This window comes from Myxine glutinosa, chromosome 10 (assembly GCF_964187855.1).
Source record: "Myxine glutinosa chromosome 10, kmMyxGlut1.1, whole genome shotgun sequence".
In the NCBI taxonomy this organism is placed as follows: domain Eukaryota; kingdom Metazoa; phylum Chordata; class Myxini; order Myxiniformes; family Myxinidae; genus Myxine; species Myxine glutinosa.
The window spans coordinates 112,600,997-112,617,455 of NC_136270.1; the positions used below are offsets into that span (position 1 = coordinate 112,600,997).

General features: G+C 43.1%; 1 protein-coding gene across 1 annotated transcript in view; it reads right to left on the reverse strand.

The window, feature by feature from the left end:
- The window catches only part of TNRC18 (trinucleotide repeat containing 18), a 183,419-nt gene that overhangs the window by 15,502 nt on the left and 151,458 nt on the right, over positions 1–16,459 (reverse strand). The window contains 6 exon segments of the mRNA XM_068126273.2: positions 2,038–2,113; positions 5,212–5,329; positions 5,633–5,801; positions 5,938–6,078; positions 6,525–6,868; positions 7,684–7,923. Coding sequence (XP_067982374.2) covers positions 2,038–2,113; positions 5,212–5,329; positions 5,633–5,801; positions 5,938–6,078; positions 6,525–6,868; positions 7,684–7,923 — 1,088 coding nt within the window.

A 16,459-nucleotide genomic window follows, 5' to 3' on the forward strand; every position in this document is an offset into this window, starting at 1 on the left:
TGCATATCAATTTGCATACATCTACAGTGCTTTTTAAAATGAACACGTTTTTCATTATTCGCACTTGCACGCCTTAATGTAACCGTGCTGCTCAGGGCCATTTCCATTTCATCATTGCCGAGCACAGCCTTGCCGTGCCAGGGACTTCGAGTCTGCCAGTGACCCGAGTGCGCATCATGCACACCATTCTCGCTTCGCAGATACGCTGCTGCTATTGTGCAACAAACTATTGTTTGCTGCTGCAATTGTACAACAGGAAGGTGTATAAAAACAAACAAACAGGAAGGAAACAAACAAACAGGAAGAAAAAGAGGAAGGTGTACAAAGCAAACTATTGCTACAACTGCTGCTATTGTGCACCTTGTGCAACAAATTTAGGACAGTCATTAAAAGTTATGATTTTCTGTGTGTATTATCTGTGGGATATATGTATTGTCTATGAATATAGAAGATTTATGCCGATGTTTGATTGCAGTCAATAACTAGCACGGCACTCTGTAGAGCACATACAACTACCAGGCTGAACAGTTTATGTTCTGTATTCCACTGAAAGGCCGGATATGCATCCGGACCTGAACCAACATCGAATCGGCTTATTCTTGTCACCCACCCAACTGATACACCAAGTTTCGTCATAATCCGTCCACAACTTTTTGAAATATCATGCTATATATCGTTTTTGGGGCCCGTCTCTTAATGGTGAAGAATCACTGGAAAAAATTTATAATCCTCATATGCGGATCCGGTTATTCACCAAAATCTAATCAATTTGTCCTTCTCACACACCCATCTTGTCCCCCAAATTTTGTCTGAATCCATCCATAACTTATTGAGATATTCTGCTCACAGACAAACAGGCAGGGGTGAAAACATAACCCCCATCCACCTTCGGTGGCAGAATGAATGAATGAATGAATGATCGTTTTAAGGCCATTTTCCCCGCTAGAGCGGGGGTTAGCCTTGCGGGCCCCATGACAATCATGGTTCCCTGTTTGAGGCAATGTTTTTATGGCCGGATGCCCTTCCTGACGCCAACCCTTGGTCACGCTCTTACGATGTGCAGGGATACGGTGTACCTATTCTAAACCAGGGTACACACCGGGATCATTCATCCCAGCAAGCTGGTACTCAATTTGCCGACCTCGGAAGGATGACAGGCTGAGTCAACCCCCCTGGCGTTAATTCAGCGATCGACCGGGATTCGAACCCAGGATCCTAAGCCGGCACCCTAACCGCTAAGCCAACACCAGGTGGCAGAGATAAAAAAAACAATTGCCAAGTTCCTTTTTCTAAACACAGACATCAAAATTAAAGCAAAGTTATAAAATCCCATCCAAAGAATATCAGGCCCAGCAAAATTCTTATTCCTGTTTATTTAGCTTCGTATTCATCATTTCTTACAGACAGAAGCCGAGAGTGTATCAAATGTGAACAGGCAGGACAAGCTGTGATTTTGAGTGTGTTGGATAATGTTATATCAATCTTTGGATATGAAAATAAAAATAGGACCATGGGGATAAAAATTGATGGTGGCAAAAGGAAAGCAGGCATTTTAAGGTAGTAACTAACTTGTGGAAGAATTTGATAAAAATCAATGTTTACTATTCTTTAAAAAGTCTCTACCAGCAAAAAATAATGAAGTGAAATGCCCCTGTCTCATCCAAACTATCACATGTGGCGCCTCCCTTATCTCATACAACCAGGCCTCATGGTCAGCTTCTCAAGGTTGCCAAGAAGTGTTTTATCGGCACCTCGGGTGAGATCCTGATGCAAGACTAACACAGGAACTTTCGGCTCTCACCAAAAGAAACCAGATCCCTCAGAAGCTTCCCTTATGTAACCCTTGAGAGGAAAGATAAAACAGAGAGAAATACAACAGGTCTATGGCCTGCAAAGAATGCTCCGAGCAAAAGCCTCTCCATTGTGGTTACTTTACAAGAAATCTTGTGGCCCTAAGCTCTTCCTGGAGGACAGACATTAACCGGTTATTCACAACCTACAGGACGTGACCTGTCACCGTCCTGGGCTAGTGCTCACCGCTTCTTGCAGAAGTTGTTCCAAGGGGTAAATGTGTGGCCTGCCTCCTCTTTCACCATCAATCACCACACCGTACCTGCATACAGCAGTGGTTACAAGGTGCGGTTTACAGTTGTAATTCACAAATAACTGTTGTTTAAAATGTGATAGAATTCCCGAAAAATGAAATTATCAACAATATATTTTCTCTCGCCCTCTCGCTCCAGGTTACCTCATTTTACTAATGTGGTTGATGAAAAATCCACAACCTCACACAAGATGAGATGACTGAATGGTAATTTACGTGCTCTAATATACCACTGGGTAGGTTTTCTTTTAATCAAATGCCACCATATCCTCCCTCCCCCACCTTCCCACCCACACAATTTCCCCTCCATCTCACTATCCTTCTTGCATTCAAAGCTGAGAGAATTTATTTTTGACATGCTCGAATGCATCGGAAATTTTTATTTATATATATGCTAATTAACCAGACTCGATAGCATAATCGCTAGAGCATCCACTCTGATTCTGAGAGGTCAGCCGTTCAAATCCAAACTCATCTGAGTCATATCAAAGACTGAAAATGGTACGTGCTGCGTCCTTGCTTGAAACTCGGCATTTAAAAAGATAGGGCACGGACAAGCAAACATTGTGGTGGTTTGATGAGCAGAACAGCCTCCTCCTGCATTGAAGTTCCTTGTAAGGGAACATATATTATTACCCTCGCCTGAGGAGAGGGTATTGCATTTGAGTCCGTTTGTTTGTTTGTCTGTCTGTTTGTTTGTTTGTCCGTACAGAATAAATATGATTTTCTCTGCAACCGTTTTCCGATTGACAGGAAATTTTCACCATAGGTGCAACTCCACCTGGATAACTTTTAAATGATAATTATGACGTCATAGGTCACGTGGTATGGGCGCCATTTTGAAAATACAGAAAAAACTTTGCACCTCTATATCTCCGAAAGTGCTGCATAGAAAAAATTGAGACATGGCTCATTGTAAAGAACTCTCCATGGGGAATAACATGTTAATGATGATGTCATAGGTGCCTCCATCATGACGTTATAATTCGCCAATTCGAAATTATGACGTTATAACTCCATTATGACGCAAACGTATACCAATCAGAGCTGAGGATCTGGTCACATGACAGGGTGATGTGATTACGTCTGATGTCATTACGGCGGTACGGCGGCTGACTCTCCACACACCACCATTCATGCCGAACATATCGTCGAACCTGTCATATATCACAATCGCCTTGCTTTACCTTTACGTTTTTCATTCAGTGTGAAACACAAACAAACCGATTGTTAAAATGACCATCAAATATCGAAAGTATCGGCGTTACGTCTCTTCCAACAAAATGGTACGTACCCAACCCTTGTGGAGTATAATCTAGATTACAGTAGATCTTCCCTCAGTTCTGTAAGTAAAACGTACCTCACAGATGTCGGGATTCCTCCAAATTTCTTTGTTTAATGTTATAAACAGCATTCGCGACTGTTTAAAAAGGTAATCATGTGTGTTTGTGGTTTAGAATATTTTACAAGCCCGACTATGCCACTGTTAGACTTTCAATCTTCTTTTTTATTACTAGCAAAGAACCCATTCTTACAGACACATTAATTGCCCTGCCTTTATGTTTTATTACTTGTAATACGGGCTTTCACTGGGTGGTGCTATAAGATACACATTTACATAGAGATACTTGGGGTCTTCCCACTGAACCCCCAGGACTACAATTTATTTTATCCCCTGAAAACTTCCTGTGCACCCCACAAGTATATCTACCAGTGTTCAACTCTTATCATCCAGCTGTTCAGTTCTCTTAATGTTCCCACTTCTGGGAGTATGAATTACTTTTGCCATCTAAAACCTTCCCATGCACCCTCCATCCCAAGTTCCACCAGCAGTTTTCAACTCATTCCATCCAGCCGTTCAGGAGTGCATGGAAGCCAAACATACAAACAAATGACACGTCTCAAATTATATATAGTATTGTAGCGGTTCCCGCTGAATGTACACATTCGCCTTGCACCTGCCAGGACGTGGCCAGGGCGCGATCGCCATGCCGGGCTCGTCCAGACGGGCCCAGACGCGCCTCTCCTGGGCATGCCCGGACTCGCTGTTCCCGGGCACGCCCGAACCTCCCGGGCACGCCCGGTCTCGTCTTTCCCGGGCATGCCCGCTCTCGCCTTTCCAGGGCTCGCCCAAGGCGCCCGGGCACGCCCAGCCTCGACTTGCCAGGCCGCGTCCAGGACGCCCGGGCATGTCCAGACTCGCCTTTCCAGGGCTCGCCCAGAGCGTCCGGGCATGCCCGCTCTCGCCTTTCCAGGGCTCGCCCAGAGCGCTCGGGCATGCCCAGCCTCGACTTGCCAGGCCGCATCCAGGACGCCCGGGCATGTCCAGACTCGCCTTTCCAGGACTCGCCCTTGACACCCGGGCATGCCCGGTCTCGGTTTTCCCGGGCAAACGCCCCGGCATAAATGTGTATATATATTGCTGCCCGATAAACGGGCTTGGGAGAATACCTGAGCTGTTTTGTTTCAATAAAGCAACTCGGACGAATTCCGTCTTTGGTCGCGTCAATTCTTTCGACTCGCGTTGGAGCGCAGCTCCTTCAGTATGATAATTATTGTTATCATGGGTGGCACTGTCAGTAGAGTCAGCAGAACAACTACTGCAGTGTTTTTCACCAAAGGTCTTGTTTTGCTATTTGCATCACTTTGGTATACATGTACATATAGTTTGCTGTGGCTTTATTTAACTCAAGATGTTAATACTTCATGCAGAAACTCACCATAATCACACTAATGGGTCCATTAGTGATGTAGTAAATTATTTCACATCAAATTGTACATTATGACACCCTCACTAACATCTCTGGCCAGAGGTGAAGCCCGTGTCAGACTAACCACAAGTGTAATCCGCATTAAGATGAAAATCACTTGCAATCTCACTTGGATAGGTTTGAGTTCCTACATTCTAAGTAAGAAAAGCAAGTGCAAAAAAGTCTTTAAAGATTAATTTTCCAGTTGTGTAAAGTGAAACTATCCTTAATAGCATGGGCTTAACATGATAAGAAATAATAGAATGCAATGTCTTTTAATATGAGGAATCATATTGCAAAGGCTTGATTTGGTACAGTTTCAAATTATGAGTTGTGATTTTTTCCTTTGTGGCTTACACGTCAGGTGGTTGCAATATACGCAGGCCGCCAGGATGCAGAAGCTCGTCCTCCATTGGGACAAGTACACGGAGGCCGTCCCGCAAGTCGCCTCGCTCCAACAGGCAACGTGGTGGGTCTGCGAGGCACAAGACAATTTACCATCAAAGGACAAATCAATAGTAAATTGGACCAATCATCTGTTTGAACAGAAGAACGTACAAATAGCTGTAGCTTCACGATGCGTAATAATATCACGATTCAGGAAAGATTCTGAATATGTATCGGATTGATAATATCTGATTTGATCTCCTGGTTCCGGAGAGGTTTTTCATAAAAGAGGCAAGAATATAAAATAATTGCTAGAAAAGTGATCAGCCGGGTAAATCCTGTCACCTTGAGTGTAGTGGAAATGCAATAACATTATTTAATCTTTCTTAACCTGGTGTTAAGGCCCTCTCCCGCAGGCGAATGAGGGGTACATCTTCTTCCTCCTCAGAAAAGCTCCCGGCTGAAGAAAACGCAAAGCCAGCCTCAGCACCCTCGAACATGCGACTTCCAGCAGAAGGGCCCAAGTTCGCAAGGCCTGTTGAAGCTCTTAGCTGAGGCTGCTTACAGGAGAAATGCACATCACAATGAGGTGAGATTCTGGTATCATAAAAAACGCAAGGAAAAATGTGTTGAATACAAAAGAATTTTGATATACTAAATGAAACACTATATGGTGCAGGCAACACATGCCAATACCCCTTTCTGAGTTGTCCTGCTGTTTCTGCATGTGACATTCCCAGTCTTTGTTTTTCCACTATATTTGGTGGTTCCACTGAGAACAGCAGGCAGTCTGGCCCTTGGAGGCTGCATACTGGCAGTTAGTTTCTTGCACTTCTTCTGGAATCAAAATAAAGAGAACACATCATGCATAATGAGGCAAAGTGACATCATGAGATGGTGCACATGAGAAAGATTACTTATGCAAGTAATATTGATGGGAAGGTGTTGGCAAATGACCTGACACATGGAAGGAGGGTGGGGGGGGGGGGGGGCATGGGAAAGATGTGTCCATCAAAAAAAAAATGACGAAAATCGTTAATAGACTGTTGTTGGGAAGGCATTCACACCCAAAGTGTGTCCACTCCTTGTAATCTTCATCAGAGTAATGATGCCTCTCAACACCGACGACACAGCAGTAACAAGGATACTTGATATGATGTCGAGTTTTTTGTTCTATCCTTACATTTCATGTTGTTACACGGAATGCCCTGCTATTTCTTATCAAACTGTATATTTTGAGCATGGCATAAAAATTGATTTTTAAAGTGAAATCACAAACTTACGCTGATTTTCGCTTTTGATGGCTTTGATTTGCTTTGGCTTTGCGTAGTCGTACCAAGGAAGCTGGATACTGTCAGACCGCCAGAGGTCCACACATCATTTCCACCATACACCTTGCTGGTATCTGCCACGTCCCTTCTGGTTGCATCCGTTCCGCCCGACATCCGTCCATCCTTCTGCTTTCCAGTCCTGGGACCCCTCCCGCCTGGTCGAGGCATGGCCTTACTGCCAAGCCTCTGCTGCTTGTGAGATGCTGCCAGGGAGGTTTTGCCAGAGTGTGGTATTTCCTCAGTCTTCTGCTTCACTTTCACATCAGTATCTGAGTCTGAGAATTGGAAATCTACCCCTGCAGCAACGGAATCAAAATAACAGGTTCACCACTTAACCTCCTTGGTGGTTACTAAAAGTGCATAAAGTAACTCCATTTTGTGTCACATAATGATGATGGACCGTCAAAATATTTTATTTCTAAACTCGGTTCAGATTTATTTTCACTGTAAAAAAAAAACCACCTTTAGAGGCCATTTTTCCCCACAAAGCAGGGGTTGGCCTTTATCGGGCACCGTGGTCCCCTTTTTTGAAGCAATGTTTTATGGCCGGATGCCCTTCCTGCCGCCAACCCTGTTAGTCGCCTCTTGCGACACACAAGGAATTCCCAGTGAACTGGTACTCAATTTGCCCACCTCGGAAGGATGACAGGCTGAATCAACCCCCCTGGTGTTAATTCAGCGATCGACCAGGATTCAAACCCAGGATCCTAGGATCCCAAGCCAGCATCCTAACCACTGAGCCAACACCAGGTGTATATTTCTTTGCACTGTAAAGGCCAATAATTGTGTTTGCCTCAAACTTCCAAGTTATTATGAGGCCTTGCTTCGGCCTAGTCTTCAAGTGGCATTGAAATTGTCATGCCTTTCTGCCATACATCAACCCCCATCCAGAATATATATTTTTAAGAGGTCAATGTGCCAGGCAAATCTGGATGGCAGACGGCGAAAGAATGAAAGCTAAAAGTGGGGTGGAGTAAGACAGGGAGACAAAACAAGCACTCCCATAGTAACTAGGAGGGGCTGCAACATTCATCCGGTTTGTAAATATTTCTAATGTTATGTTATTTAACAGCAGAGGAAAGCAGGAATTAAACTATGCTGATGCACGCACCAAGAAGACGTTCACGTTCCTTCTTCTTCCAGGCCTTTTGCTTGGCCTCAAGTTGCACCAGGGAGAGCTGCACAGGAGTTCTTGCGAGGCTGGCAGTAATTGACATGGATGTTCCAGAACCAGAACTTGGGAGCGTGCCAGAGTAGCGAGACATCACACCAAGCCTATACGCTGCAACATCACTGTTTTCTTCTTCTTCGTCTTCATCCTCCTCCTCTTCATCATCACTGTATTCAAATCCTGCACGGCAGCATTGCATTTCACATCGTGAAACTGGGATTTTAGGCTGGCAACGTGAACCGATTATGGTTTGCGAGCAACAAAGGAAGCAATCTCACTGCAACTACCAGAACAATTGTTCCTCGTCTCCATTAGCAAGTCATGCAAATTAAAGCTGCAGGTCTTGGCTTAGCAAGGAGGTCATGAGTAGCAGGTAGCTCCACCCAAATGGTGAAAAAGTGTCTTTGATACACTTGAGAAGCGATCATTGTTCCTAGATAGGCTTATTTAGTGGTGTCACATTTCTGTCACAGCATCCGCATTACATTCTTTATCAGGAATTCATGAAACATTCACTTGAGGATGGGTCATACGACAGACTACCTAATGGCATCTCCCACGGAGTCAAGACAAGCTTATGGAGATGCATTGTACATTTCTGCCGCTGCTGTACTGACTTTAATTAGTTAAATGTCGTGAAAAGTGTCCCATCAGGCAAACCTTATTCACGGATATGAATATGAATGAATGAAGGGATATGAGGCACGAAAAAGACAAAGCAATTCAAATTACCATGACAGGCACAAGTACGTGCTGGGATTGTGGCGATGTTCAATGGAATTTACCGATAAACATCCACACATTTGGTAGATAAATATACACCGAGTACAGCCTTCGATATTGATCATGAGCATAAAATTTTCCAATTTGTAACTGATAACTGAAAAAGCTTCAAATGGCAAGCTCTTGGCATCATTAAGTGCACTCGGTTTTTGTCATACCCAAGCCAGAGACAAGATCCAGGCTTTCGTGCTTGAATTGCCCACAAAGAACCCTCACAGCCCACCCCACAACATCATCAAGACATGTGGCGGTCATACATCTGGGATCCATTCCGACACTCGCCCGCAGATACCTCCGCCATGCTTTGTTTGTTTATTAGGGTGGGCGGTCTCATAAAGTTTCAACGGTTGCAGCCATTACGCAGAAGAGGCTAAGGGCTCGGCTCGAGGTTTCTTCCAGGTGCCGGACAGGCCAGGCTCTTGGCACCCGCGGCATTAATTCCCTCACTTGCACGGTCCCGGATATTGCTGGAAAATGCGTTGGCAGCAACTTTACTTTTATCAAAATGGGCTGCATCTCGAGATGGCCTCTTGGTCATCAATCCATGCGCACCGGCTTTGTGCATCCAACGGTCCCCGTAGATTTTTATTCCAACTATCGGCCTGTCTGCCTGCCTTTCCGGTGCCATCGCCTGAAACGGGCTACGGCCTTCCGAGCTAATAAAGCGAAGGGCAGAACCACGGGCACAAAGATGAGGAGCAAGATCTATCCAAACGCGAATTTGCACAGCTGTTCTGGGGAGTGATGTGTGTGGGTAATGAGGTTCATAAAGTGGAGCCGGTGTCAAATAATGAAAGGTAAATAAAGGGACTTAAGAAAACAAAACCGACTGTAATTATTTAAAGCCGTGACTGTTTGCACAACAAAGCATGTCAGACGCATTATAAAGAGCCGACAAAATTCACTCAAAAAAAAACAAAGTCCCATCTCTGAGACTTTGTATCTCCTCCCTTAAGGACAATGGAATTTTAAAAGCAATGCCTGCAGTTATTAGAGATATTGTCAAACAGCGCAATGGTAATCGCCACCAGAAAAATGGAGTCGAGGCAATATGAGGCACCACGACAAAGCATGTCATGCTACATGTATGAATACTTCATGTTCAAGTGACCATGCGCATTGGATGACACCTCGGAACCGGTATGTATATCCAATCCTCATTCATCAGGGTCTACATTTGGATGAGCTGTCTCACAAAGAAAGAATGCATTTGACATCTTATAAAACTAAATATGTATGACGTGCGCATCATATAATATCCATAAAGCTAAACATGCACATCACAGTATATGATGCAAAAGTACACCATGCCCAATGCCCATCATATCCTTAATCTAAACATGTACATCATGCCCATCACATCCTTTATATTAACATGCAAACCATACCCATAAATATCCTTCATATTAACATGTACACCATGCCAATCACATCCTTTATATGAATATGCCCAATAAATACTGTATGTACATAATGCCCATCACATCCTTTATATTAACACTAGTGGGGTCACCCGTGGGAATCCCACGGGCATGGATGTGTGTGACATTTCGACATATTGAGTTAGATGCTGCACATTCATTTTTACAAAATGGTTACTGGCAAGTCATCAGATCCAGAAATGGTGTAATGAACACAATTTATTTATTTCACATAATATGTGACCCCTCACTCCTCTCCACCTGACACTCTCCTGTCTCCACCTGACACTCTCCTCTCTGCACCTAGCACTCCTCTCCTCTCCAATCCCTCACATTCCTCTCCTTTCCAATCCCTCACCTCTCCAATCCCTCACACTCCTCTCCTCTCCAATCCCTCACACGCCTCTCCAATCGCGCCTCACACTCCTCTCCAATCGCGCCTCACACTCCTCTCCAATCGCGCCTCACACTCCTCTCCAATCGTGCCTCACACTCCCCTCCAATCACTCCTCTCCAATCGCTCCTCACACTCCTCTCCTCTCCAATCGCGCCTCACACTCCTCTCCAATCGCGCCTCACACTCCTCTCCAATCGCGCCTCACACTCCTCTCCAATCGTGCCTCACACACCTCTCCAATCGTGCCTCACACTCCTCTCCAATCGTGCCTCACACTCCTCTCCAATCGCGCCTCACACTCCCCTCCAATCACTCCTCACTCTCCTCTCCAATCGCTCCTCACCCACCTCTCCAATCGCTCCTCACTCGCCTCTCCAATCGGCTTTCCCCGTCTCGTTTCTCTCGTTTTTCTCCCGTCTCTTTCTTTTTCTTGCTCCAAATCGGCCCGTCGGAATCGGAAATCGGCCCGTCTTGCTTTCGTGCTTGCGCGTAAATAAATTGTGTTCATTACACCATTTCTGGATCTGATGACTTGCCAGTAACCATTTTGTAAAAACTAGGGCATGCCCGTACTATATATATATCTAAAATTATATCCCCCCCCCCCCCCCTCTATTTACATGAAATGGTTTGGTCCAAAGCGAACGGCCTGCGAGTACGGTGACAATCCCCCCCCTCTATTTACATGAAATGGTTTGGTCCAAAGCGAACGGCTTGCGAGTACGGTGACAATCCCCCCCCTCTATTTACATGAAATGGTTTGGTCCAAAGCGAACGGCTTGCGAGTACGGTGACAATCCCCCCCCTCTATTTACATGAAATGGTTTGGTCCAAAGCGAACGGCTTGCGAGTACGGTGACAATCCCCCCCCCCCCCCCCCTCTATTTACATGCAATGGTTTGGTCCAAAGCGAACGGCTTGCGGAGTTTGGTAAAGAAATCGCCATAGCTCGGTAACTACTTGTCCGATTAATATGAAACCTTGAAAAGGCACATCCTCGGGTCCCCAGCAATATACCTGGCAAGTTTAAAGTATATCGGACCGGTAGTTGTCGAGAAACAGCGGTCACAGACAAACATACATACATACATACAAACATACATACATACAAACATACACACAGAGATTACTGGAATTATAGATAGACTAGGGCATGCCCGTACTATATATATATCTAAAATTATATCCCCCCCCTCTATTTACATGAAATGGTTTGGTCCAAAGCGAACGGCTTGCGAGTGGTGACAATCCCCCCCCTCTATTTACATGAAATGGTTTGGTCCAAAGCGAACGGCTTGCGAGTACGGTGTTTTTTATCGGACCCGTGGAATTATAGATAGTAGTTTTAATTAGTTTTAAAACATAGTTTAACGGCAACATAGTTTTCCAACGTGAAATAAATGAATACGCTCTCAAATGTGCCGTCCGAGGCAGAGTGTGTTCGCCACGTTCGGCACACGCGATAGCTCGCTGCTCTCTGATTGGTTGAATCGTTTTTTGGACATAGCTCGGTAAGTAATTGTCCGATTAATATGAAACCTTGAAAAGGCACATCCTCGGGTCCCCAGCAATATACCTGGCAAGTTTCAAGTATATCGGACCCGTGGTTGTCGAGAAACAGCGGTCACAGACAAACATACACACATACACACATACACACATACACACAGAGATTAATGGAATTATAGATAGACTAGGGCATGCCCGTACTATATATAAGCTAGGACGTGCCCGTACGTGGGTGCCCGTTCCTTGCCAAAAAAAAAAAAAAAAAAAATTTTGTGTAGGGGTGTGTGTGTGTAAACATCCTAGGGCGTGCCCGTACGTGGGTGCAAAAAAACATGCGTGCAAACAACAACAACAAAAAAAAACTTTGAAACCACGTGGCAGTAACGACCACAGAACCCCCCCCCCCCCCTCTATTTACATGAATGGTTTGGTCCATTCGCAACGACCACAGAACCCCCCCCCTCTATTTACATGCAATGGTTTGGTCCATTCGCAACGCCAAAGCGAACGGCGAACGGCGAACGGCTAAATCGCCATAGCTCGGTAAGTACTTGTCCGATTAATATGAAACCTTGAAAAGGCACATCCTCGGGTCCCCAGCAATATACCTGGCAAGTTTAAAGTATATCGGACCCGTGGTTGTCGAGAAACAGCGGTCACAGACAAACATACAAACACACATACACACATACACACAGAGATTAATGGAATTATAGATAGATGAATGTGCAGCATCTAACTCAATATGTCGAAATGTCACACATCCATGCCCGTGGGATTCCCACGGGTGACCCCGCAAGTTTGCATTGACGTTCGTCGATGGACTCGTTCGGATGTCTCATTCGCTTTCTTGCTACATCCTGTCACAGTCTGCGTTCTTCATCGAGCGTCTCATTCATTTTGGAAAAAGAAGTTTCCACGCAGCGCATGAATTTGTCTCGTAATCATCAAATGATAAATGGCAAGTAAATTATATTGTGGAAAATTAAAGATTGCAAATAAACCTATTTAAAGTGTATGCGCACATAACTAATTTTAAAAAACGAAGAAATATCCCTCGGTAATTTCCTGAAACATATTTTACTTCCGGCTAATAATGTTGAATGAAATAAAAACGAAGAAATATATGTCGGCATCATTGTTGACGTTTTTGTGACGACTGTCATCAAACGAAAAAGTAATATATCTTAACGGAAAAGCAAAATCGAATTTTTAATATATATCCACACGTTGCCGTCGGTCATGTTGGGCGGTGTATGATACACCATGACGCGATTTTTAAAAATATATCTCTGCATTTTCCCGCGTGTATGGAATGTTCTCAATTATTGCTGACACCGAGTCCAAAACCATCGATAAAAATGAAATCATATGGTGAGTTAGATTGGAGATAAAGGCGTGAGAGAGACTCAATGGCCTTGAAGTTACAGGCCTTTGAGAATTCATTTCGTTCTATAAACGGCAACTTTCATCGGATTTTCTTCCCGTTTTTTTTCAACCGAGTCTAAAACTATGTTAGCGACTGTGAAAAATGAAATGATATATCGAATTTTTAATATGTATCGACACGTTGCCGTCGGTGTCATGTTGGGCGGTGTATGATACACCATGATGCGATTTTTAAAAATATATCTCTGCATTTTCCCGCGTGTATGGAATGTTCTCAATTATTGCTGACACCGAGTCCAAAACCATCGATAAAAATGAAATCATATGGTGAGTTAGATTGGAGATAAAGGCATGAGAGAGACTCAATGGCCTTGAAGTTACAGGCCTTTGAGAATTCATTTCGTTCTATAAACGGCAACTTTCATCGGATTTTCTTCCCGTTTTTTTTTCAACCGAGTCTAAAACTATGTCAGCGACTGTGAAAAATGAAATGATATATAGAATTTTTAATATGTATCGACACGTTGCCGTCGGTGTCATGTTGGGCGGTGTATGATACACCATGAAGCGATTTTTAAAAATATAGCTCTGCATTTTCCCGCGTGTGTGGAATGTTCTAAATTATTGCTGACACCGAGTCCAAAACCATCGATAAAAATGAAATCATATGGTGAGTTAGATTGGAGATAAAGGCGTGAGAGAGACTCAATGGCCTTGAAGTTACAGGCGTTTGAGAATTCATTTCGTTCTATGAACGGCAACTTTCATTGGATTTTCTTCCCGTTTTTTTTCAACCGAGTCTAAAACTATGTTAGCGACTGTGAAAAATGAAATGATATATCGAATTTGATTTGAAATAAAACTGGGAGAGAGAGCAAGACACCACGGGCCTACAAAACAGGCCTCAAAGCTATGCGAGTTAATAAAATGGTGGATATTTGTTTATAATTATATGAAGCCACTCCCAGAATGGGTGGAGCTATGGGTGGAGCTACTCTGCAAACCGAGTAAGCCACACCCCGGACAGACGCCCAACAGACAGACAGACAGACAGACAGACAGAATCATCTACGGCTATTATAATATAGATGTACACCATGGCAATCACATCCTTTGTCTTAACATGTACATCATGCCTATCACATCCCTTATCTTATCATGTACATCATGCTCATTATATCCTTTATATAAATACTGTATGTACACCATGCCCATCACATCCTTTATATTAACATGTACACCATGCCCATCACAGTCTTTATATTAACATGTACATCATGCCCATCACATCCTTTATCTTAACATGTACACCAAGCCCATCACATCGTTTATCTTAACATGTACATCATGCCCATCATATCCTTAGTCTTATCAAGTACATCATGCCCATCATATCCTTTATATAAATACTGTATGTACACCATGCCCATCGTATCCTTTATAGTAACATGTGCACCAAGCCCATCACATCGTTTATCTTAACATGTACACCATGCCCATCATATCCTTAGTCTTATCATGTCCATCATGCCCATCATATCCTTTATATAAATACTGTATGTACACCATGCCCATCGTATCCTTTATAGTAACATGTACATCATGCCCATCACATCCTTTATATTAACATGTACACCATGCCCATCATATCCTTTATCTAAACATGTACATGATGCCCATCATATCCTTTATCTAAACATGTACATGATGCCCATCATATCCTTTGTCTAAACATGTACACCATGCCAATCACATTCGTTATCTAAACATGTACATCATGCCCATCACATCTTTTATCTTAACATGTACATCATGCCCACCACATCCTTTATATTAACATGTAAACCATGCCCATCACTTCACATCCTTTGTCTAAACATGTACATCATGCACACCACATCCTTTATATTAACATGTAAACCATGCCCATCACACACCATGCTCATCACATTCTTTATCTAAGCATGTACATCATGCCCATCACATCTTTTATCTTAACATGTACATCATGCCCATCACATCCTTTATATTAACATGTAAACCATGCCCATCACTTCCTTTATATTAACATGTAAACCATGCCCATCACATCACATCCTTTATCTAAACATTACATCATGCCCATCACATCTTTTATCTTAACATGTACATCATGCCCATCACATCCTTTATATTAACATGTAAACCATTCCCATCACATCACATCCTTTATCTAAACATGTACATCATGCCCACCACATCCTTTATATTAACATGTAAACCATGCTCATCACATTCTTTATCTAAACATGTACATCATGCCCATCACATCTTTTATCTTAACATGTACATCATGCCCACCACATCCTTTATATGAACATGTAAACCATACCCATCACATCCTTTATCTAAACATGTACATCATGCCCACCACATCCTTTATATTAATATGTAAACCATACCCATCACATCCTTTATCTAAACATGTACATGATGCCAATCATATCCTTTATCTAAACATGTGAACCATGCCAATAATATCCTTTATCTAAACATGTAAACCATGCCCATCATGTCCTTTATCTAAACATGTACACCATGCCAATCATATCCTTTATCTTATCATGTGAACCATGCCAATCATATCCTTGATCTTATCATGTACACTATGCCCATCACAATTTATATTAACATGTACATCATGCCCATCATATCCTTGATATAAATACTGTATGTACACCATGCCCATCATATCCTTTATATTAACATTGGCACCATGCCCATCATATCCTTTATATAAATACTGTATGTACACCATGCCCATCACATCCTTTATCTTAACATGTACACCATGCCCATCATATTTGTCTAAACATGTACATCATGCCCATCACATTCTTTATATGAATACTGTATGTACACCATGCCCATCACATCCTTTATCTTAACATGTACACCATGCCCATCACATCCTTTATATTAACATGTACACCATGCCCATCACATCGTTTATCTTAACATGTACATCATGCCCATCACATCCTTTGTCTTATCATGTCCATCATGCCCATCATATCCTTTATATAAATACTGTATGTACACCATGCCCATCATATCCTTTATAGTAACATGTACACCATGCCCATCACATCCTTTATATTAACATGTACACCATGTCCATCATATCCTTTATCTAAACATGTACATCATGCCGATCACATCCTTTGTCTTATCATGT